General features: G+C 40.8%; 1 protein-coding gene across 1 annotated transcript; it reads left to right on the forward strand.

Annotated features, from left to right (window-relative positions):
• Window positions 1-590: 590 nt before the first annotated feature.
• LOC111236850 (protein lin-28 homolog B-like) lies at window positions 591-15182 on the forward strand (the record flags this gene model as incomplete). The annotated part of the gene is made up of 3 exons (XM_022765730.1): window positions 591-803; window positions 11761-11948; window positions 14870-15182. Coding segments are annotated over 3 exons (714 nt in total), but the record flags the coding sequence as incomplete, so codon positions are not given.
• Window positions 15183-22198: the final 7016 nt, after the last annotated feature.

Genomic DNA, 22198 nt, shown 5'->3' on the forward strand with positions numbered 1-22198 from the left:
ATGTGCATTGTTAAAGCGTATGTGCTCGTTCTGCCCACAAGTAACAGCTCGAGGAACCATGTGTACACCTGCCCTTTTTTTCCCCCTTCTTCCTCTTCTTCTTCTTCTTCTGGATCCTATAGTGTACAACTCCACTGTAGCGGCAGGCTGTAGGTGCACGAGAAAAAAAAAACCCTCCACAAGTTCCACCGACATGAGCATGCCTGTGCACGAAGCGGGGGCGATCATCTGTCATGGAGTAACAAACAACTTTTTTTGGGAGTCGGTGGTGGTGGTGGTGGGGATGTTTGCCTTGATGCACACCGGATCACAGCACCATGCGCCCCCCCCCCCCCCCCCCATCACTTGCTGTGGTGGCGAAAAAAATAGTAATATAGGAAATTTCTACCGGCCCTGAACTTCACATAGCTTGTATTTGCAAGTGGAGGGGATTCCCCCCACGCTTTTCTTTTCTTTTTCTTCTTTTTTTTTAACGGAGCAGAGCCCCATTAAACTGATATAAACCGGCATGCGCGCAGGGAAGTAGCCATCCCGTGGTGGTGTATCCGTCGCTGTGGGAAAGAAAAAAAATGTCCTAACTTGCTTCTTGTGTGGTGTGCCCCCTTGTTTCAGGAGGGCCGGGTAAAGGTGGCGGAGAAGACCCCGTCAAGTCCACGGAGCAGGAGGGCCGGACTCGACCTCAGATCCTGTCGGGATTGGGCTTCTGCAAATGGTTCAACGTCCGGATGGGCTTTGGATTTATCTCAATGACCAGCAGCGAAGGGAGCCCCGTCGACCCCCCTCTGGATGTTTTCGTCCACCAAGTAAGTTGACGCCAAAAAAACAAAACAAAAAATAAAAAATAAAACACACACGTACAAACCACCGAGGACTAAACAATCTGCTTTGTGGTGATGTGGTGCACATCGGTCATCCAGATTTTCAGAGACGTGCAAAAAAAATGGATTTGGTTAGTTTTTATTTCCTTTTCCCACAATTTCACTGTCTCTTCACATCTCATCTTGATCCCCGCAGCCCCCCCCCTTTTATATGCAAATAACCCCTCACTGCACCAGTCGATGGTTACACTGTAGCCCCTACCATTGCCCAACATGTAACTGTGTAATCACATGTTGTCCACGGGCTTGAACACACACACACACACACACACACACACACACACACACACACTCGTTAGGTTTCCTCTTTAAGCCACAGCACCCCCACCCCCCTCACCCCCTCGCCTCACTTCCCTCTGCATTGTGAAGGGGAAGGGAAGAAATGTCGTGTGGCCGTGACACGGTTAGTTTCACACTTGGCCCTAATGGACAGCAGCAGAGCCTGCCTGATATCCAGTCAGCCAACATGTCGGAAAGCATGTTTAAAAATAAATAAATAAATAAATAAAAGTGTGCACTCTCACGCCGGGGTGACGTTCTGGGAGGCTGGCTGGCTCTTTGCTCGTTGCTGTTGTTCAGTTGGCGTGAACATCCAGCTGTAGTGAAACCCAACATCCTTTTTGTTTTCCACATGTAGTCTACACTCAGCCCGCTCTGCTCCTCCACCGCATGCACTGTTGATTTATTGTGCACGGAGTTCATGTCAGAGGCCTTGTTTTCGACTTATTCTGCAGCAAACAAAGAGCAGAGGAGTCCTGCCTTCTCTCAGTCCCCCCTCCGTTAAATCGCCCTTCTTTTTTTTTTTTTACGGTCCCATAAAGTGGCTTTAAAATACTCGGGGAAGGAACGACAGAGGATGAGCAGAGGCACTTTCACCATTTCATATGACACCTCCTCCTGGAGGTGTCTTTATTGAGGACTCCCAGGATCTTGTGCTGAACTGGTGGGTATGAGGAGGGGGTGGGTGGGGGCATATTAGAGGTCAGATGTCAGCAGTGATGTAGTGGTGAATAAAAGAAAGATGGGTCCTCTGATCATTATCAGACAAACTATGTAGTACTAGTGGAGTATTGAGAATTATGCCTTCACATAGGTATCAGTTTATTTTCTTACCAACCCTCTCTCCTGAAACTTAAATGACTTTGATGTTTTGTGTTTTTTATTTTTTTTATTTTTTTAAGTTGTATGACACTCTAAAATAGAAAGTGGACTACTGAGCTTTTTTGTGTGTTTTACACCAGTGGGACAGTTTGCAGTGATGAAACTGAGTCTGTTATGTTGTTACTCTCTGATTTTTGTTGCATCTTATTTTGTTTTTAAAAAAGTTGAAAAAAAAAAAACATTTTAAATTTTCCTTGACCTGTGATTTGATAAGTTCCCTCATTATGAATGTGCTATTAATCTTGACAATCAAAAGGTTATTTATTTGTTATTATTCAGTTATTCTGGTGATTTAAAAAAATGAACTTGGATTTTCGCTGTCAGATGTAAAATAATTGAAATTCTGCAGCGATAGAACATTCACATTGCGGGTGAGTTCTGATGGATGGCGTGGATGTGCATCATGATGTGTATATCTAATAATGCCTGTTTAATTTTCTGTCAGACTTCATATGCGCGTGCGTACAGTTTTTGATGTGCACACACTGCTGTGAATATCTCAAACCAAGCAGAGGCTCGGGGGAAGCGCACAGTGTGTTGCAGTGTTGTGTGATCGGTTTTTGATTGATACTTTCATATTGTGGCACGATCGACTGAATGAACTGCATCTATCTACACACTCCGGGCTCCTGATTTCCCTGCTGGCTGGCTGGAGATGTTTTCAGGGCAGTGAGAGGGAATGAAGGTCTAGTCTGGGAAACAGCCTAAAGAGCTGAGCAGAAGTCAAATAAACACCTGTCTGTCTCAGCATTTTGTTGCCTATAGAGCAGGACAGGCTGGTGCCATGTAGGTTGTTTTTATGTGAATATTTTTCAAATGCATGTTGGGGTGGGAGTGGGGTTTGACAGGCTCAGACGAGGTGTTTTGTTCCTAAAGGTGTAGAGATGAAAATGGTTGCAGTCAGTTACGAGCTGTCAGTACGAGTCAGTTTCTGCTCTGGACAACGACTTTCTGAGGTTGTGTGCAGCTTGTTGAATTTTTGAACGTTTCCAAAAAAATGCAAATAGTTCTGAAAAAAAACTAATATTGTCTAGCATACAATGAATCATCTGTTTATGCTGGTGCATTTCCCCCCTCAGCGTTTGCAGCTATGTGTTTACAATAATACAAGTGTCGTTCAGCACAAAGAGCAGACAATATGCATTCTTAAACACATTGCCATATTGAATACACCCCCGCCCCCCCCCCTGTTCCTTTTGTGAACATTTGCATTCGTCTATACACTCTCATTACACCAGTCACTCCTTTTGTCTGACTCTTCCTCCCTCTCTTTATTTCTGCTGGCAGCTTGGAAGTGATGAGGACATATTGATGATATTTATGTTTATGAAATTTTGAGATTTGGACACACTGGGCTTCACGGTCTGAGATGTATGTTTTGCAAAGAGTGTGAAAGTAAGAACATCTCTGTTAGGATATTAGTAGGGCTGGGACTAATGTTTGTTTTCATTATCGATTAATCGGATGTATTTTTTTTCCTTGACCAATCTGTCATTTTGTCTATAAAATGTCAGAAAATAGTGAAAAAAAATCATAATTCCCATAGCTGAAAGAGACCTCTTGAAATTGCTCATTTCATGTGACCAATGATTTCAAATCCAATATATATATATATATATTGGATATATATTGGATATATATATATTGGATTTGAAATCATCATATATATATTCAGTTTACTGTCATATGTGACAAACTCACATTTGAGAAGCTGCAACAAGCTACTGAAAAATGGCTAAAAGGAGTAGCTGCTGTGTAATCTTCCATTGATCAGCTAATCGGTTAATCAACTAATCGTTACAGCTGCACATACAGGTAATTGCAGTGAATGCAGCATTTCTAATCAGTGGCATGCTAACAGGCAGACCTGCATTACCAAGCTTCTATTATACAAGCTGTTGAAAGAGAGTTTGGCTTGACACAAAGGTCATGCAATATTTTCAGCATTTGTGATACAAGGTTAGGATTCAGTTAGTGCTAAAAAGAAGAAGAAGAAGAATAAGAAGAAGCAGTGGAACGATTGCAGATTTATTCCTGTACAACACTGACCCCATATGCACGAGAGAGAGAGAGAGAGAGAGAGAGAGAGAGGTAAGAACGATGGGGAGGGGAAGAGGGAGCATGAGGACAGGAGAAAGAGGGGGAGAGAGAGGAGGAGGAGGAGGAGGAGGAGGGATGTGGGAAAAATAAGTGTGGGTGAGGGGGTGGTGGTGGTGGTGCAGGGCAAGAGGTGGGGGGTGTGCTAGTGGTAGCTGAGGAGGAAAACATGAGCGAGAGGTTGGAAAAAGACGAGTGAGTGGAAGAGCAGGAGGTAAGAGAGGGAGGGAGAGTGTGTGTGTGTGTGTGTGTGTGAGTCAGTGAGAGGGTCCCCGCCCGACCACGAGTTCTCTTCCTGGGAGGCCTCTTCATCAAGGCTCCTATCTGATCACTTCCTTTTGGGAAGGTGTGTTTCTGTGTGTGTGTGTGTGTGTGTGTGTGTGTGTGTGTGTGTGTGTGAGAGAGAGAGAGAGAGAGAGTGTGTGTGTAAGAGTGAGAGGGAGTAATTAAGCTTCTTCACCCGCCACAGCTCTCTGCTTAGCGATTCTCCACACAAGCCATTTCATTATCTTTGTTTGTCAACCCCTTCTCTACCTGCACCGAGTGTTTTTCTGTGTGTAAGTGTGCATGTGTGTGAGTTCCTGCTGGGACATGGGCTTTGGGGGGGTGGGGTGGGGGGTGGGAGGGGTTCGGGGGGTGGGGGTGCTCTCTCCTCGGGCATTCTTTAAAAAGAGGAATTTCTTTAAAGACAAAAAGGCAGGAGGGTTGGGTGGGGTGAAGGGGTGTGTGGCGGTGAGGTGGGGGGCTGCTTGCCCTTTGTCGGTAATCAGTTTGAAATGTTGAACAGTTTGCTGCTGCTGTTATTCTCCTGAAACCTCCAGAGTGTGTGTTCAATTTATGGAGCCCCTTTAAGTGTATGTGTATGTGTGTGTGTGTGTGTGTGTGTGTGTGCGTGTGCGTGTGCGTGCGCAGTTCTTACTTTCCACTCTTAACCACCCGGTTGCTGATGTCTACATGTGAACCGTTGTAAGAAGTTTTTTAGGTTTTCGAGTGTGTATGTGTGCGCGAGTGCACGAGAGAGAGTGTGTGTGTTTTGTGTAGCGAGGTTAAAGTGGGCCCCTAGTGAGATTAACCTCTGGTCCGTGTCACCGTTTGGCATGCAGGCCCCACCCATCTCTGCCTCCAGATAGCCAGTATCAGGCTTTGTCTCTCCTGCAGCCACACTATCCCCCCGCCCACCCCCCTCCTCGTCCTCCTCCTCCTCCTCCTCCTCCTCCTCCACCAACCCACCCTTCTCTTCTGCACATCAAAAAAGGCAAGAGAAGAAGAAAGAGCAGTCACGTGACTTCCTTTTGAGGAGCTGGCCACATACAGCGGAGTGATTGGTAATTGGGAAGGTGGCGGAGTAGAGCGCAGAGCAGGGCTGAAAACAAGTCGCAGTTCACCTGAAAAAAACAAAGTGAGTCCAGCTCCGCCGCTCGTGCGGGGAAAAGTGGATTGTTGGGTTTGTTTGCACCTCTGACTTTTATTAAATTTCATTTAACCAAAAAAAAAAAAAAAAAAAAAAAAAAAAAAAACAGACTGAAACATTACAACAATAAAACACGAATCAGTAAATATGTGTTTGAAAAATGGCTTTTTTTCTGCACTTTAAATTTTTGACTTTTTTGCCTGGTAACAAAGATAAAAGGGCTGTAACTGATTATTTTCATTATCCATTAATTTGTAGATTTTTTTCTTGATTCATTTTTTCGCTGTAAAATGTCAGAAAATAGTCAAAAATTCCCACAGCCTAAGAAAACAACCCCAAATGTTTTTTTCCTTTATCAAACCGACAGTCGAAATCCCAAATATATTTAGTTTTCTGTCATATATGACAAAGAAAAGCATCAAATCCTCAGGAAGTGTTTGTCATTTTACTTGTGAAATTACTAAACTGAAAAAGTCGCAGATTAATTTTGGGTCAATCAACTAACCATCCTTAAAAGATAGAAAAAAATAACATTTTAAAAGAATATCTATATGTATTAGATATGGCAAAGCATGTGTAAAATTGGGTTTTAAAATTTAGCCTCAAACAGTGTTTGAAATGCATCAGTTTGGAACTGAGATGATCCACAGTCAGATTCTGTTCTAAAGGGCAGAGAAAAGAGTCATTAATGTCTTCAAGCAGCAGTCATTTTTATTCATCAGTCGTTTTTTAAATTGGCTGTTATTTACTCTTCGTTTGGTGTCTCATCCTCTAATGGTCCACACTGAATTTTTGGAACAACAATCACTGTTTCTGTGAAAAGCTTTGTATTGGTGCTTCTGTTTAGAGTGGGTTCAGTTATTAGCAGGCTGTGTGTTTTATCACCCGTCACCTCAGCGAGGTTCATTTCCCCTCTCATGCTGATAAACGTAGCAAGATGATCTAGTGCTTCCTCCCCCAGATCAAATATTTGCCTCAGTCATAATCAGGGGTGTTGGATGTTGTTAATTTGAGGCAGGGGAAACATGAAGGCTTTTAAGTGTTTGATGGGGGTTGGGCGGGGTTCAAGGGTCAGGGCCACTAATGACAACGTGTTGAGGAGAGCTGGGGTGTCAGCATCGTAAGAGCGGCTCTGTTGGTGGTTTTCAGTGGCATGTTTGGAAGTGTTTTTTTTTTTTTTTTTCCTCTCTCTCTCTCTCTCTCTCCTTCATCCAGCTTTCGCTCTCCTTTTCCTCTCCCCTCTTTCTTCTTTGGTTTATATGCATCCTGTTGGGTTATGTCCATCTGAGCTGATCTGGCCCAGCTTTGTCCACTTAGCATTTCCTGTGTGTAAAAAGCTACTTAATGGCACCACACCACATGGTGACCGCCATCTCCCTTACACACACCCTTACACACCCCCTTTTCCTCTTAATGCGAGCACGATCCAGCGCGCAGCTCCGCGTGGGCCACCTCAGATTTAAAGCATCCCATAATTAGCCATTCCATAGCTGGTGGTCACCACGGAGAAAGAGAGAGAGAGAGAGGGAGGCTGGTGGAGGGTGGTGGGTCCTCCTCTCTCCCGCTTCCCCATCCCCTCACGTTACAGCTTCCTGTATTGATTGCTGGGCCTGGTGATGGCGAGGGCCCGGCCAATGAAAAGGAAGGCTATTTCTATCCAGGATGTTGGAGTCCGTATTGATCGCTGGCTCCTTCCTACACACACACACACGCACGCACGCACACGCATGCACACACACAGTCACACACATGTAAGGCTATAGGAAGATATTTATTACATATAAGGAAGCTTGTAAGCATAATCAAGCCATTTTAAAGTCTGCCGGTGTCCATTTTGTTGGATCAGTTTCTTCAGTTTTTAGGATGCGACAGTAGCTGCTGGTGGCTCTGAGTTAAAGCGCAGAGAGCTGGTGTGGTCCTCCAGTCGGGCAGGGGGTGGTGCTGGGATAGTTATACCGCTGACCCCCGGATTTCTGCCGCTGACCTGTGGGGCTCCTGATCGAATAGGGGGTTTTGTGCCTGGGCTCCCCTGAAGTCCAGCCACTGATCAGGAGTTGCTCCTCCATTGGAGCTGAACAGAATGCGCTTGAGGCATTTCCATGAACCCCCACCCCCCACCCCCCACCCAATCCAGCACCCCTGCTCCAGGCCACTCCTCCATTTTGTGTTCTCCCTCTCCTTTTTTTCTCTCTCTCTCTCTCTCTGACGTTCTCTCGTTGCCTCTCCCCAGCCGTGCCCTTTCCTGACCTCTGTGCGTAAACCGAAACGGGTCAGGACACCCGCCAGGTCACCCGAGAGGAGGAGACTCGGGTTGCAGTTTCTGATTTGTGAATTTTTTTTTTTTTCACACACATTGACACATGCATACATTGGCTCAGAGGCGCGCGTGCGCACACACACACACACACACACACACACACACACACCCACACACACACACACACGTAAATCCACATGCTGCCTTTTATTACATAATTGAGGAAACTGAGCTGTTGTAAGCCCGTGCTGCAAAAATTAAACTCATGAGTGTGCTACCATGTCCTATATGGAGGAGATCTGTGTGTGTGTTTGTGGTGTGTGTGTGTGTGTTTTCCTGCATTTCTGCAGAACAAAAGAGGTTGTGTGGTTTCCTCACTGGTGCATTGTGGGCATTGAGGGGGTTGGAGAGGGGGTAGGGTGCTGAGACAAACCACTCAACTTTGACCTGGAGAGACAAGCTGCCTGTGGACTGAAGACAGGAGAGGAAGAGGAAGGGCTCATGCGCCACACAGTCTCCCAGTCAATGATTATTCATCATTATTCAGAATACATTGTGTTGTGTGGGGGATGGGTGCAATTTTTTATTTGCTTTTTTTTTTTTTTTAACTAAATTACACTGCAGGAAGGCTGCTCAGTCACCGGGATGGTCTAATGATGGTAATCATAAAATCAACTGGCGCTGTAATTTGAATGTTCCGACAGCTTGAGGTTCCTTTAAGAAAAACATAAATAGAAAGAAAGCCATGTATGTTGTTTTGGCAGTTTTGGTTGATATATTAATAAATGATTGATCGGTGAATCGTTGTTTTTGCAGCACAGACACTCGAAATCGACTCTTACGCGTTGTAGAAAGCTACAAGCTCAGTTTGTGACTCACCTCATCGTCCCTTCTGTTTCACCCCCCCCCACATCTGTTGTGCAAAATCTTAGCTTTCACTCATTTTCATTCCCCCGATCCTCGTCCTTTCCTCAAAGCCAAATCCAATACCTCAATGCACAAAACGGACGAGTCGTCCACCAGCAATTGACTTGAAGCACAGTGGCCTTGGCTGTAACCCTCACTAACCGCAGGGAGAGAACGGAGAGGATTTTTGAGAGAGAGCGGAATGAATTAATTTTTGGCGAGTTACATGTGTTGAATATTTCAACACTAACAATTTCCCTTTCTTCTAAATTGTGGCGTTGTAAACGTGTGTAAATAAGGAGGAAGAATATCCTCAAAGAAGCTTGATGTTAAAGCAGAAGGCATCATGTTCTGGGTACAAGTGAATAAACAAATTATCATTATTATTATCATTATTATTATTATTATTATAATTATTATTGCATGTTTCAGTTTCTCTAAAATGAAGCAAAATTTGTTGCTTGTGATTACTTTGATTTATTCTGTGTGATATTTTTGCCTTTTGAATTTGACACAATTCATAGCTACTCATGTTAAAATTAACTTAAGATACATAGTTATGTTCTAAATATATATACATATACATATATGTACACATTATTTTAACATTAATTGACATAAGACAAAAACATGTTCATGTCTGTATTTGTGTTTTTCAGTTTGAAGGATTTTAAAATTCTATCATTGTATTCTGTAAATTTCACATCCCCTAATGAACATCTTTAGTTTCAAAATCTTATTCACACAGGAGCAATTAGAGGAAATTATTTTAACTTATTCTTTTAAATGAAATTAAAAGTACCTTTTTTGGTAGCTTTTATGTTTTAAATTTATCATTCATACAAAAAAGTTTTAGAGGTTAAGTTAAAGTTAGTAACAAATCCAATATAAAAACAAACTAACTAAAGTGACTTAAAGAATGTTTTTAAAAGGTATTGCATTAAAAATTCATTTAAAAATGACCAAAAAATTTGTTTTTATTTAATACAGTCTTGAGAGATAAAATTTGTATAGCCTGGTAAGCTTTTTGTGCATTTTGAAAAGTCTTGGTGAAAAGTCTTTTTGATTCCTTAATGTCATTAGAAATCATTTAAAAAATAGCTTGGAATAAATTTGCGTTGAGAGTGAGTTAAATAAACCATTTGTCATCTGTCAGCTCAATGTTAAAAGGTGTAGCCTGCTAACAGATGGAAAGACAATTATTTCATTCGGATTGCATTGTATTACTCCTTTTTTAATTTTTTCTATTAAATTAGGTTGAGAAAAAAAGAGACTTCTTTATGAAACAAGCTTTAAAAAATAATTTTATTAAGATTATTCTCAACAGAGTGCTTTTTCAGAAGCATACAATAAGACAAAAACAACTTTTTAGATTGTTATGTAATCCCTGTATTATCCTAAAGGTTGACTTATCTGTATTTTAATGTACAGTCATAATATATCCAACACAGTGCAGTGAGTTCAAACCCTATTCTTAGTTTGTAATTAATTCACACATCTTTTTTTTCCACTTCCCCACTTCTCACTTTTTTATACATTCCCACTTTTTAAATAAACATCTCTTACATATTCATTTATATCTACAAATAGAGCACCTATAGAGCACCTTCAGCTTCCTGTAGCTGCAGTCGTTGACACGGGTGTTATAGAAAAAGAAAAAAATGCTGCTGAGCACATTTTTGCTTCTTCCTCTATAGATTCACACTTGATTTCCTCTGATTATTTGCTCCTTTCTCTTCCTCTGTCTCCTACACATCTGTCTCAGCAGGAACGAGCAGGAACTGCATTTACAGATAGCCTGTGTGTTATTTATAGGACTCGATGTATAGTAGGTAGTAGGTTTGCTCTGCAAACTGCATGCTCGTGTGGGTGTGTGTTTACCTATGCCGAGATCTGCAGGGCCCGCTGCGATTCATGAAGGTCATGGATACAGCGCCTATCAGCAGTCCGTTCTGTGCGATCAACAAGACATAAATCATTGTCCAGTGGTTATATAGTAACTAAATCAATAACTCCGATCATGTAGATAAGATGGATGGTGGATGTGCTGAGAGAAAATGATTGCATGGGTGCGACGCTCTTGTCTTTTCCCTCTGCAGAGAGAATAGGAAGTGGTGCTTCTGCGAAGAGTAGATAAAGGGAGTATAGCAAGTCCCTCTATGCACAGACTGTCATGACAGTTGGTGCAAACCACATATAGTCGATCCACCATGTTTGAAATGATGTGTCTCTGTGTTCATTGTGGTTTAAAGAGATGTTTGCTGTATGCAGCAAGGCCTGTAAGCTCCCACAGTAAACTCACGAGTGTGCAATAAGTTTAGATTCTTCTGTGACAGTTATTTGAAGATAAGGAAAAAAGGGGTTGATTGGACAGCTGTTTGTTCACTCACAAACCCTGATAATATCTCTGGCAACTGTTCATTCAGTATTTACGTTCAGTTCCCCACTAGTGGGTGTGGACAGGCATAACGGTAACGTCGGGCTTTATGCTTTTCAGACAGGAAGTAGAACGAAGGCACTAAATTGAGTCTTTTCACTGAAAAATGACCTTTTCCGCGCAGCTCGCCGCTCACCTTTCACTTGCCAGTTGAAGACCATGCATGTGTAAAGCTATACAGTCTTTGTCAGTTTAGTTCATCATCGGAGGTTAGAAAAATACCCACTGGATCCAGTCAAGGTAAAACACATCCTGATACCGCTGTGTGTTGGAAGCCTTTAAAAATGATATAGTGATATTTGAATCACCTTCATTTGCTTCCCAAATGATTCTTCAATATTCAAGGACATGTGATGTCTAAGCTAATTGAAATGACTTGTGTCCATACATGTGTACTCCATCCGAATTCTTATTACATAGATTATATCCTGTCATCAATCAACCACACAGAGGCAGGTGGAACTTTGTGTTGTGAAATTAGAGCAATTTCAAGTAACACAAGCACTAATGTATGTCTCTGACTTAAACACGCACTCCTGTATGGTAGGCATTAGCATTAAAAGAAAAAATCTCTGCCACTGTTAAACAGGTAATTGCTTTTCTCTCCCTACAGAGCAAACTGGTGATGGAGGGCTTCCGCAGCTTAAAGGAGGGTGAGCAGGTGGAGTTCACCTACAAGAAGTCCTCGAAGGGCCTGGAGTCCCTGCGGGTAACCGGACCTGGTGGGGGACCCTGCGCGGGCAGCGAAAGGAGACCCAAGGGGAAGGTCCCACTCCAGAAACGCAAACCAAAGGGAGACCGGTGAGTGTGATAAAATCAGGAAACATGAAAATGAAAACCAGGGATGATTTTCTTCATACGTGTTCTGTGTCTGGAGGAATGTAATAATTCACATGTATGTCTGCACGACTCATCAGTCTATGCTTCATCTAAAAAAAAAAAAAAGAAAAAAAGAAATGCTGAATGTACGTGAGCTTTGGGAGCTGCATTCACAAAGCAGGGCTGTGCTATAGTGGAAGGAGACATGTTACACATACATCTCCCCGCAGTGAGCTATTTCTGAGTGGGCTAAGATTATAGATAAAATCTATTCAATCTGCCCTAGTACATGCCTGTTGCTATGGTTATTGTGCACCATAATAAGGAATTGAATAGGGCACTTTGCCTGCCATTGCTGCTATTTTAATCAATTTGCCAGCTTTTACATTAGAGACGGCTTTAGCAGAGGGATGGATTGGGCTTATATGCATCTCAATGCGGCAGTAGCTCAATCAATTGTTTTGTCCTCAGTAAAATCCTGAAGGGTGCTTTGCTAAAATCTGTCAGAGCGAGCCATATGGAGCTCCTTGAAAATGCCCGGTGGTTTAAGCAGAGGAGGAGGCTGTGTTCCCTGTCCTCCTGCTGACAGAAAACGCCTTCATTTGATGTATAGCAAACCCTGCTAGGCAGAGCCAAGTATATGCTGTATCAGTCGTAGGAAGGCACCGCACGACTATGAGGCTGCATTTACATTCGAAAAGTCTCGCTCTTTATGTTGCTGCATCACAGCTGCTACAACCCTGTGCCATACAGTTTCTTTTTTCTTTTTGTTTTTTTTTTTAAGGTGTGAAAAGAGAGGCTTTTGTCAGAAAGGAGGAAACAGTATCTGGGAGAGAGGGCTCCCTGATTGTTTTACACAGCTGAATAATTCAGTTTATTTGGGATAATTGATCCAGTGTTAGGTCAAGTGTCTCTACCTTCTACTAAGGTGGTAACAAGGCAGGATTGGATTCAGATATGGCAGGTAGAGTGCTGTGATGTCATCTCGTCTTTTGTGAGCGCGCTCAGTGCGAGCGGCTCCTGTGGCAGTTTACACTGTTCTGACCCCTGCTGGTCACTCTGTAATGCAACTAACTATTGATGCTCACAGCTTTTCTCGTGTGAAATGTGTAGAGCAATCATGGAAAAATAACGAAAGACACTGATTATGAAAGTGGTGCATTTTGAGAAACACCAATGAGGGCACCAGCAGGGTGTTTTATAACTGGTTGTCGAGGAAATATTCTCCAAATGTCGCTGGATTTTCTGGATTGTTCAAGCGCATCTTTAATCATTTTGTTGCCAAAAAATTGCTGAAGAAAATGTCTCTGCAAGAGTTAATTTATTACACATGTCCACAGTTTTCTGCTGTCTTGTCTTCATCAGAGTTTGCACCATCAATAAGGTTTTTCTCATTCTGAGTGTATTGTATATGTGCTTGTTGCTAAGAAGAATTTAATTGTATTTCTGTGTGTATATTATTTCTGTACATATTGACATTGAGATAGTTTTAAGACTTTGAATCAAACTAACTGAATTAAGTGTGTCTTATATTTAGTCGCCGCACAATATGAGATGTATAATATAATAATTTAGAATGTAATTTATATTTATATAAAATTAAATTTTCATATAATAAAATATTATAAACCTTAAAATAACTTTATATGTACAGTTTTCTATTGCATTTTTATTTCTACCCATTAATTTGAAATATTATTACTATATAAATATAATTGGTGTGTGGTTATAGCTCCTTTAAAAAGCAGTATAAATGAATTTAAAGATCACTAATGAAAGTATATTTTATGATATGAGTCTCGTTCTAGTTCTATGAATCAAGTGTGAGGACACTTGTTTAAAACCTCCCTTTAAGTTTTACCTAATATTTTGTATTTCACTGTTTTTTTCCAAGCTAACGTTGCTACCAACAGCTTATCTGCAGTTATAGAAAAATAACACCAGTAGATTATATCTCTTTAAGTCAAACTCCAAGGCTGTTTTTTTTTTTTTTTTTTTTTTTTTTTTTTTTAATTGAATGGAAAGTGTTTTATAAATGTTGTATCAATATTATTATATGAATGGTTGCTGGAGATAATTCAGCCTCTTGTCAGAGGCAACCAAGGCTGAAACAGACTTTCCAAGTAAAACCTGCAGTAACAGTTTGCTGACACACTGGTTTACTGTGTCCGTGCTTGTTTTTTTAATTGGCTGTCAAATATCAGACGCATCGTGAAATCCTTAAAGTTGGAAAAGTCTGTTTCATGGTGGTGAACTTCTGCTGCTTTCAGCTTCTGCGTAAAGACAACACAAGTTTGTTTGGCTCATAAATTAAAATCAACATCAAACAGTGATATGAATATGTCACGTGTTGTAGATTTAATTGCTTACGAGGCATTAAGCATTGAACAGCAGACCGATAATATAAAAAAGGCATTGAACCCTGAACGGTGACATGTTTAGTATATTAAGCCTTAAATAAGAGCATCTGATGCCTAAAGCAGCAAAAATTGTCCAAATGTCTGTTTGATTGGATATGGTGCCAGAACGGCTGGTGGCATCTTGACAGGCTGAAATCTCGGTCAACTTCGCCTTCACAGTTTTCATTGCTGCTCTTTCAGCGCTCTTGTGCTTCTTGTCAAATTTAATAACATGGTGTAGTTTGGCAAGCCACAGAGTGCCACTCACGCTTGAGCCGGAGCAATATCATGTGTCGTACTCCCATCTAGTGGTGAATTCACAATGGAGCAGGAATTTCATCTGTGCTGTGCTGATGTAGGTGAAGAGAGTCGGCTCATGCTTTTGTTTTGATAAAAAAATAATGATGTCTTTTTATTCGTGTGATGAGGGTTTCCTCTGTTTGTTGCTCTTGGAGAGTTTTGTCATCATCTCATGTGTTGTCTATTTCCTCCTCCCCCCTGTAGCTGTTATAACTGTGGAGGTCTGGATCACCATGCCAAGGAGTGTGGCCTGCCCCCCCAGCCAAAGAAATGCCACTACTGCCAGAGCATCACGCACATGGTGGCTCAGTGTCCCCACAAGGCGCTGGCGCCCGCCACAGGCTCTCAGGACCAACATGCGTCTACCTCGGCCTCCAGCCCAGGGACCGGGCCCTACCTCTGCCCCCTGGAGGAGGAAGAGCGCTCCGGCTCGTCTCCCCTGGAGGGCTCCTCCTCCTCCCCCGAGGAGCCCCACACACACCATGGCCCCCGGACCCAGAGGTGGAGGAAATCCTGAAAACGGCCCATAGAGGTGAACCTTTCACCGCTAAACCCCCCCCGACCCCCCCTCCCCCCCGACCCTCATGTCTCCCCTCAATCAAAGGATACCTGAAGCCCCACCCCCCCTCATCTACCTCACACCTGTGAAAAAAAAATGGGAGGTCTTAATTTCTTTACTTTTATTTTATTTGTTTTTTGTGTTTTTTTATTTTTCTAACCAGCGCAGCTATGGCAACGATCAATGGGGTACGGACGTGCGTGAATGTGTGTGACTGACTGACTGACTTGCAGTCATCTGGTGCAGCTATGGCAACCACCGCTGGAATGGTGACTGCAGGGAATGACTGTTTTTCTTGTTTCAATCAGTGCAGCTCAAGAGTGAAACAACATGGTATGAATCTTTGTTTGATGACACCCCCCCACCCCCACCCCCCCGGACCTAAGTGTTGGCCGTTTTGAATGCTTTTTCCTTACAGATGTTGTCGATTTTAAAGCCGCAAATTTATATCCTGTAGGCCTAATCATTCCGAAAAATCATGATGCATCCTTTTAGCACACACGGTAGCTCATTTTAAGAAGGATTAGAAGAAGACTTTTAAAAGCTCTAAGACCCTCTAAGCGATAATCCAGACCCATAGGATTGTTAGCTTGGTTTATAAAGATCTCTAGGGAAACTGTATGGATTCCAGAGGGATTTTTTTATTTTTTATTTTTTAAAAGACACAGTGAGCCGCTGCTCTTGAAAACACTCACTACATACCTCTCTCTTACATGAAATAGACTGGACCAACTGATTGTCAAAGGGTGAGCATATGTGTTTGTGCATGCACGACTGAGAGAGAGAAAGAAAGTGTGTGTTTATGTGTGTGTGTTGTGCATGCAGACTGGAGCACCTCTTCTTCAGGTGCGGGTCAACACTATTAACCTTTCAGTCTCCTACTACGATAGATAGACACGCCTTAGAGAAGACATCATATAATTAAGTTAGATCATAGTTTAGATTCAAAGTTAATGAATCGATCATTAGACTTCCATTTTGATTGTTGTATAATTAGTTTAAAATAACATTACAGTTTATGAATCATAGTATAAGTCATTAATATATATGTAAAGCCACAAGATATAATTGAAATTCTCTTAAGTTTAAGTAATGCATATATAAGGAATTAGCTCTGACGTAGGTGAATGGCCCTGTATATTGCATGGGATACTTTGTTGTGTGGAAACTTCTAGCTCTCTCTCTATTTACCCGTTTTCATCCACAACAAAACAAACGGACCCTTTTTAAAACGTCAACTCCACGCCGCCTTATTCCTCACTTCAAACTGTCAGCAATGACAAAGCACAAAGACTCGCCTTGTTTTATTACAGGAGTAGTTATCAGGTCATTACAGTATCATACACAGCTGCTCTACTTACTTACTTACTTAATACCTCACCACTTCTTCCTCTTGGAAATGAATGTCACAGAACGTCAAGCTGTTTGCTCTCCCAGCTGCGTTAACAGTAAGATCGAACCTCGCCTGGTTCCTCTTCCATCTGTGCCTACCATTTAGTTCATGAAGCACCAGCCAGGGTAACGCTCACTCCTGTTTTTGGGATGAGACACCGCCACTGCTGCTGCTGCTGCTGCCGCTGCTCCAGACTCACTGAAGAGAGAGAGAGAGATAGAGAGAGAGAGAGAGAGAGAGAGAGAGAGAAAGAGTGCTGCTTTTGGTATAACTTGAATCCCAAGCATGGCTTTAGTGGCACTTATTTGTGACCTAACAACTCTTCTCTGACCATATTGAATGTGAAAAGAGCTTATCTGAAGTCGACTCCTCACAAAGTTCACGTCGGGTCGCTTTGGAGTTGTATCTTAATGTTCTGACAAATCAAATAACTTTGTATGATGATATCAAACTAGCTTGTGTGTTTTTAAAAAGCTCTAAGTAGACAACCAACTTTTTTTGGTATATTTCTATACCAAAGAGTTTGGCTTTATTTTTTTTTGAAGGCATTTAAAGATAAGACTTGCTGATGTGCTTGCTATCCTCGCTCTTTCAGAATAAGAGGGACTTATTGCTGAAAGTGCGACACTGCGGTTGTATTTTTTTTTTTCCTTTCGTTTTTTTCTTTTTTATCTTTTATTTTTAATGTACAGCTTTTTGAATGTGTGCGTGCGTTAAAAATCAAAATCTCAACAATGCAGCATGACAGAAAAAAAAAAGTGAACGACCAAACCACAGAAGGAGCACAGGCCATGCTCAAATCTCTATGGAAACAACATCTTTTTGTATGATGTATTTTTACATTTTTACACACAATTCCTCTCAGGATGATGAACTGTTCTCAGGGAATTAACCAAAAAAATGTATTGTATTCTTTTGGGAATCATCCACTGACTGACTCAACAAACTCTGTTAAGCAATGGTGAAGAGACGTATGTAACCGATTCATGTACTGATATTAGCAACTACCTCTTGAGTTATACATAGTTGTGCATTTCTTTTTGTTTTGTATATTTTTTGATGAGCTTGTATGATTAACTGTAGGTCTCTATTGTACTGAGGTGTTGTGTGAGAAGTTCCCTAGTGTTGCCACAGACTCCCTGGTCTTCCTTCCCAGATTTGATGAGTTACTTTTTGATTCTTTTACTGCAAACCTCTTTTTCTTTTCTTTTTTTCTTTTTTTTTTTGTTTACAGCAAAAGCCTACCTCATATGCGCTGTTCCTCCACAAACTCCTTACCTCCTCCCAGCCCCCTCTACCTCCTCCATGCAGTTGTTTTTCTTCTTTTTTTAATTTTTTTATTAAATTGCCACTCGCACTAGAGTCACACAGCATTTTCAACAAATCAGCCCTGAAATGGCTCATCAACTTGTGACTCCAAATATAGCTTACAATCAAAGCCCTTTGTTGAAGATTTTACACAAGTTTTCAGAATGGGCGTGTTTGTCTCACACATCCAGGGTGAAGTTTTTCTGCCAGCTTTGTGTTATACTGTCAGTATGTACACTCATCACGTAGCTGCAGACAGCCAGTGAGTTTACCTCAGTTTGTTGGGCTAGCTATAGACATGTTAAATATGAAATATTTTACATTTCCGTGTGAACACATTTTGAAAAGATATGGACTGTTGTTTTTAGTTTGTAAGTATTTTATCATAACCATTTTTGTAACCACTTGATATGATGGGCTAAAGGTGGAGAACAATAGGATTGTACTTCGCACAAGGAGTGCCTATCTCTATGTTTTGTTTGTCTGACCCTATTACCAAATAGATATTTTCTTCTTTTTGGGCTCCATGGTAATGGCCTTTGTCAGCCGTTTTTACAGCCTCAGATAATCAGACGTTATGTGGTTTGGAGATGATGCCCCTTCTTGTTGCAAACTACATTTGTAGTTTAGAGCGGCATTGTAAACATTTAACATGAAATCAGTAGATTTTTGTACTAATGGTGACATTGCATAGACGTCATTCTAAACAAATGTTTATGAAGATGAATATTGTTATCATTACTTTTTAAAAACTAACTCATGAGATTAAAGATTGATTTTTGCATATGACCGTAGTATTACAGTTCACACTCAGCTGAGAGAGTCACTATGTTGCAGTGGGCCCACATATGGAATTATGCCAGTTATGAACAAAATACACGGCCACAGTAAAATATGGTAATATTATTGTTGTTAGTAGCTTTATATTTCCTTCCAATCAATGTAACTACTGATTGATCTCTTGTTTATTGTCCTGTTCAGTATTCGACATAGCCAAGAAACCCTCTCAAATTATACCCTCAAAGTAGAAATAATCAAATGGTTTGTCAAGGCTGCATGTAGAATAACAAATTGGTGGAATTGTGTTATTAATATTTTAAGTTCTGAATCATGCAAACATGAGACGACACGAAGCAAAGAGTGCATAAGGTTGCATAATGTTGCATAAGGTTTTACCCGAGATCAAACATTTTCGATCCCAAATGTACCTGTTATATCTCAGCAGAGGGCTTAGCTTGAGTCTGAGACCATGAAAAGTGGAACATGGTGTCTCAGATCTTGGATATGCGGTCACAGAATATGAAATGAAATGAAATATAGGAAGATCTTGACTGTGGTAACAAACTTAAAATTTTTTATCACCATTTTACCAACCATTAAATAATCCAAATTGAATTTGAAAGTTATACCAATCTGAGAGTCGACACTGGTGCATTTCTGCCCCTCAGTGGTGGTAATAAAGAAATGTAAGATGAAGAAGTAAACACCTGCTATATGGCATTATACAGTGCTCAAAGGCATCATAGAGAAGATATCGCTCATATGACTCCCTGTTAACACAGATTGTGCTATTTCTTCTAGTTTAGAAAATCTTTAATTTTCTAAAATACAGATTGTCATAGAGTTGTGTGTTTCAAAGGGTAATTCATGCTTTATATCTTTGTGGTTTCATGATTCAGTATTTAAAATTTGGGCAGATTTTGTTGCTGCTCTGTGAAAACCACATATCTCCAAATGTTGAGGAAAAGAACCTTGTTTTAAAGGAATAGTTCGGCATTTTGGTAAAAAGGCTGAATCAGTTCCTTCCTCAGTTCCAGAGAGAAGATCAACAGTACCATTCTCACCCCTCATTTCTCTCTGTTAAATCTTAGTTAAGAGAAAAAACACAAACACCAACCCTACTAGCACCTCGACAACTTTACAAATTTTTGAACATGTTAGTTTATTAGTGAACATGTTAGGCTCATACCTTGTTTAACTAGTGAACTTTAGAAGTGCTGTTACCTTTGGACAGAGGCAGGCTGTGTGTTTCTAGCTAACTAGCTAACTTACTTGTGTTACTCAAGTGTATGCTAGATAATACATGAGAGGTACAAACTGTGGCTAGACAGAGCCAGGCTTTACCCCCTGTGTTTCAGTCTTTGTGCTAAGATGGGCTAACTAGCTACATTACTATTGCTATTCCAGCATATGCTAGCTAATACATGAGAGGTACAAATTGGTGCTAGACAGAGCCAGGTTAGCTTTGTGCTAAGGTAAGCTAACCAGATGCTAGCATAGCATATGAGCACATTTCCCAAAATGTCAAACTATTGCTCTCAGCTTTGAGTTTAAGTTTAAATCCCAATTAATTTTTAAAGTGTTTTAACGTTTTTCTCAAATCCTAAAAGAGAAGTTAAACATTCGGTTTATTTGAAAAGTTCTGAATCACAAAATCTGGAAATACTAGGGTTTCATTGGGCAACAACAGTGTCTACATTTTTCAGATGCTTAAGAGACGATGAATAGCTTCACTAAAACCATGCACACCTGGTCCAAAGAGTCCTGCAAACCCCAAGAATGATATGAAAAATACCTTCATACAATGATGACAGAAACCTGAATTATCCTTAATAATGTATCAAAAGCCTTTGGAGACAGACAGGATGTACTATGCCATGATCCCAGACAGGGAAACCTCAACAGGCAGTCTCACTGCTCCCTCATGTGGTTGTTTAGGAGATGACTGCAGACTGGCCGAAGTTCACATACCTCAACTGCTGCCTTTGACAGCTGCTCTGTGCTTTGCCTTGACTGGAGAAACAATGTGTTGTAGGGGATTATCATTTATGATGTTTATTTTTTTAACTGAACTGTATCATGTCAGATTCATATTGTGTTTATGTACGTGAAATCATACTGGAACATTGGACCTCTAAAGGACCTATAAATCCAACCAAGGCAGTTTAAAGTGCAGATACCTCCTTGTATTGACTAATAACCTCACATTTCTCATGTTTGTTTGTGTTTTTACTCTCTACATCATGGCCAGAGGGAGTCTTCTGAGCTCTCTTTCTCTGGAGTAAGTCTAGAGCCAAGCACTGATTGCTTCTGAATGGGGAAAAATGTTCTTCTATGTGCATATCACTCATTATTTTAGCCCCAATATAAGTGTACTGCCTTTTTTATTTCTGTGAATCTTGGATTGGATTTTTAAATATGTCTTAAATGTTTTACTTGATTGGAAAATAAACATATTATATTGGCATTAAAGTATGTATAATTTCCTACTAGACATTGGAAGTGGTTTGATGCTTGCTTGGATATTTTTTTGATATGTAATTCATATTTTAGAATTAGCTCTCGTACGCATTTGCAGACACAGTTTTGTGCAGTACTTTTTTATTGTTACCAAAAGTATATTTCAGTTAAAGGGGAATTCCACCGATTTTACACAATAAGATCAGTTAACTAATCGTGGGGAGCACTAGTTATACTATATATAGTCTAATAAAATAACATGAAGGACTATCTTGACCTGGGTTTTGAGATTACAAACTTATAACAAAAAGCCTGCATTACAAACAGGCTATATGGAGGTGAAAAGACATGAGCGTTTACCAGGAAAGGAGGGTTTAATGGGAGATACTGATGTAAAGTTGAAGTTTTTGAAGCTTGACCTACATTAAGGGCTAAAAAACAAGACATCTCTCCAAAAAAAGCAGGTATTTTTCAACCTGTTTTTTATGAAACAATATACAGAAATCTATAGCTTATCCAGGCTAATTTCGTCAACATTTGTTTGGACACGGAGACAAGTGTCAGAAATTATTATGTGAAATTTCTGTTTATTTGGAAAGCATCAGGGGGCTTGCACTGCATTCTCCTGCGTATGTTGTCGCAAGAGTTGTTTCCTGAATCTCTTAAACTGAGGTGATGAGTGCAGAGTTAGCATGATTAGCATGATCACTCAGAATGGCCACAATTAACCATACCTTAAGATAGTGTCTCCAAGATAGTGGTCTTCATGGCTCCTACAGAAAAAAAAATCAGTGAAGTCAAGGTTAACGCTGAAGACGAATAAAGTACCAATCTCTTTGTATTCCCCAAAATAAACAAATAACATCCAGTTGAAACCTTTCCTCACTTTACTGGGTGGTTCATTGATTGTTTTATATCATTGTAAATTGAATTGAGTGTAAAAAATGAGCAATATTTTTAAGATATTTTTTTGGCCATTCTTGCCTTTATTTCTGATAAAGCACAGTAGATAGTCTGACTGGAAATTTGGGGA

The sequence above is a fragment of the Seriola dumerili genome, unplaced genomic scaffold, assembly GCF_002260705.1.
Source record: "Seriola dumerili isolate Sdu_G_001 unplaced genomic scaffold, Sdu_1.0 BDQW01000025.1, whole genome shotgun sequence".
Lineage (NCBI taxonomy): Eukaryota > Metazoa > Chordata > Actinopteri > Carangiformes > Carangidae > Seriola > Seriola dumerili.